General features: G+C 37.1%; 1 protein-coding gene across 2 annotated transcripts in view; it reads left to right on the forward strand.

Annotated features, from left to right (window-relative positions):
- LOC113240608 (snake venom 5'-nucleotidase-like) overlaps positions 1 to 1,625 on the forward strand; it is a 48,830-nt gene extending 47,205 nt beyond the window's left edge. For both annotated transcript variants that reach the window (XM_026477946.1, XM_026477945.1), the window contains exon 15: positions 1,479 to 1,625. In XM_026477946.1, the coding sequence (XP_026333731.1) occupies positions 1,479 to 1,562 (84 nt within the window). In that variant the 3' untranslated portion in view covers positions 1,563 to 1,625. The remainder of the gene's footprint in view (positions 1 to 1,478) is intronic.
- The last annotated feature ends 1,762 nt before the right edge of the window (positions 1,626 to 3,387 follow it).

Below are 3,387 nucleotides of genomic sequence, written 5' to 3' on the forward strand. Positions count from 1 at the left end.
AATCAAAATGTTCTCAAATGTGGAAACAAATGAATTCGAATAAAATTTCAGCCGCTACTCGCTCTTTGCGGAAGAGAGCCAATCGATGCATCCGCCAAGGCGGTATTCACTTCTAGCACTTACTATCATAGATTTTTTTATGTTATTTTGCTTTTCGTTATTGTTTTTATTTTGAAATACATAATACGTATACAATTTATTAATTTCCTTAACTACCTAGAATAACTGATGACTAGATATGTCCCTACAAAATGTATGGTAAAAAGTTTTCTGCGATTTCTGACATTTCGAGTACTCTTACCACAGTTGGTCCAATAGAGACTATTGATCCTTACCAGAGACCGGATCGAATGACATAAAAAAAGTTTTCTATAAATTGCCTTTTATCTCGCTGACTGTACCATTTTTCTTCAAAATCTGCCAATCAATATATCTTCAAAATTCATGGATAGTCTTCTAGAACCGTTTTCCTGTAACTACAACGATTAAGGTAGCCGGCCTTGCTGCCCCGTCTCAAATTTACACCCTATATAACCAGTACACTGATCATGTAACATAGATTTTTAATATTTTTGAATTGTATGCTGTTGGATGTCCTTCAATTAAAAGAAAAGCAACTGAACAAAATACGTTCGTCTGGCGCTCCAACCGAATTTCGGTCGATCGCAAACTGCGCAAACCAAAAAACGCAACTCGTAACTCACAAAATTACACTTGTCTGGTCTCACCCTAAAATAAGAAAACTTCAGATCCACAGCAATTATCATAAAGTTGATAGTAAAGAAAAGAAAAGGCTGTAACAAGACAAGGTATATAAAAACAGGTACAACAGTATAAAACACTCCCTTACTACGGATTAACATAAACAGTCCAGACACTTACCCCAAAAGGGCCGAGGTCGAAGCAAAGGAATTAAAGAACGATTCAAAATTTAAAAACGAGTGACGACGATGCAAAGAAGTAACATCGTCACACCCTCTTCCGATATTCAGGCACGTCTTAGTGCAAGCAAAAGTAACGACCGTACTCTATAAATCATTCCACTAAAAGTCAACTAATGTCTCAGGGTGACGGGCGCAGTGGCAATACCCCTCAGATCTTTGCGATTTAAAGCTCAGAAGACACTGCAACTGTTATGGACAGGCGTGTAGCTTACCATCAGGCGCACGACTTGTTCGTCCCGTCAATTGATATTATAAAAAAAAAGTGCTAACGTGTTTTTTTTATTTGGAAAATATTTCAGGTGAGCGATTTAAAATAATTTTTTTTAGAAAATAAAAAATATAACTCTAATTTTATTTGTTATATGGAAAAGCTGAAACTTTCTCGTTTTCGATTTAATAAATAAAATTAAAGTTATGATTTTTTTTTTTCATAGAAAAGTAATTTAAATACTCCTGTAATATTTACCAAATGCGCGTTATACGTTTTACCTTTCCAGTGTCGATATGTTTTTAACGTCATAATTCCTCTTACAGAAACTACAACAATTACTTGCAGACCGCGCAAGATGGGAATCGGACACAGTCATCAAGGAAGTCGACGACGAGAGCTCACCATAAAACAACTTCCGGAAAAATAACATCTTAGAAAGAACGAAAACATCTATAGATAACAGTAACAAAAAACATCCTTATAAAAATCATAATAATAAAACACCTATGTGAAAAACTATAACAAAAAACATCCATAGAAGAAACAAAAACAATAACGACGTCCATAAAAAAGGCAATGACAAAAATGATGCTACTATAAGTTTATTTTATATTGTAACTTCGTCCGCCAGGCTTTCGTTGTAAATTGTCTATAGAAATAGAAATGGCGCTTAGTAGATCTGTCCAGCGAATTATAAATAGTTATTTAACCGATAAACATGCACATATTCGTTCTGTTGTATAGGTAAATGGTTTAGTTATATTGATTGGCGGCGTTCGGCATTACCTTACATATAGTTACTTTCACCGGATATAACTATTTAGTATACCTGCCACCCACTGATGGGTTTCATACTGGAAGGCATATGCCACAACCAGAAGACATTCAATCTGTCGGAGCCAGGAAAGTCCTTCCAGTTCTTCAATGCTGTCGGCCTTGGCTCTGCACTGTAATTAGTGGTGACTACAATAGATCAGTTAATAATAATCGATCGCAGTCGAGGTTATTTCCTGTAGACGTCCGTTCCGTGAGAGTTTCCTGTAGACGTCCGTCCGTTCCGCACGCCTGAAGTATCTCGACCTGGCGCACGAGATCACCGACATGTGGGATGTAGCATTCACTGAAATAATCCCAAATGTTTTGGCCGCAAATGGGTTAATTCCAGTCAGCCTCAAGCAGCTTGAAGCGGTTGGATTTCTGTGGCGTGTCGCTTCCAGCACAAATACAGAAGGCGATGCTGCTCGATACAGCACGTATTGTTCGCCGGTTCTTGAACCGGAGTCCCTGACCCCGGCCGACTGTGCCATTGTCGGGTAATACCGTCTTTCCCATTTAAAAATTCGCGGCCTACGGCCACGGGAACGTACGGTTTCCACCGCATCTGATTTATACAATAATAATAATGTCATCTGACTGTGTGACTCTAGTATTGTTTGTAGATGAATAATATCGAACAAATAAGTTTTAGAACACAAGTTAACTTAGCTAGAAAGTTGGGACAACCGACGTTTGACGTTAACTAAATTATTTCGAGTCTCTCAAGTATGGTTAAGTGACTTGCACACCGAATTCATGGTGTCGCCCATCTTTGAGTTCCCGGGATCGATTCCCGGCCGGGTCAATGTACAAAACTAACTTTCCTACATTGTCTCGGATCTGGGCGTTTGCGGTACCGTCGTTATTTCACATTTCCATAACACAAATACTTTAGTTACTCACTTTGGGATCAGAGCAACGTATGTGTTGTTGTCTAATATTTATTATTTATATGCTGTTAATTGCACGTAACAAAGAATTTACAAACAACATTACCATATTACACAGTTATTACAACATTACCACTATGGTTTTTGTTACTTTACACGTCCGAACAAAATTGTCCCTAATTATAATTGAGTATATCTTTTTTATAATAAAAAACCGACGTCAAAAGTCCGTGAAATTACATATATTTGCCATGTTTTATTGATATCGGTTACCGGAAAGTGCGCGAAATCGGATTTAGCAGAAAGAGGCTCTATAGGCTAATTAGGCATTTAAAATCAATATTATTGTCAAATTAAATATGGTAAATAAAAAACAAACGACAATATGACTTAATGTCTTTTTCATCACACTTGGTCGTAAACAGTGTCATAACATGCAGGCTAAGTCGACCATAATGTTCTAAATTATGCTCAAGGACTTTTCATTACAATTATCGCCCTATGGATTTATTTTACGTCAAGATTG

This window comes from Hyposmocoma kahamanoa, unplaced genomic scaffold (genome assembly GCF_003589595.1).
Source record: "Hyposmocoma kahamanoa isolate Upper Pololo Valley unplaced genomic scaffold, ASM358959v1 159, whole genome shotgun sequence".
Classification (NCBI taxonomy): Eukaryota; Metazoa; Arthropoda; class Insecta; order Lepidoptera; family Cosmopterigidae; genus Hyposmocoma; species Hyposmocoma kahamanoa.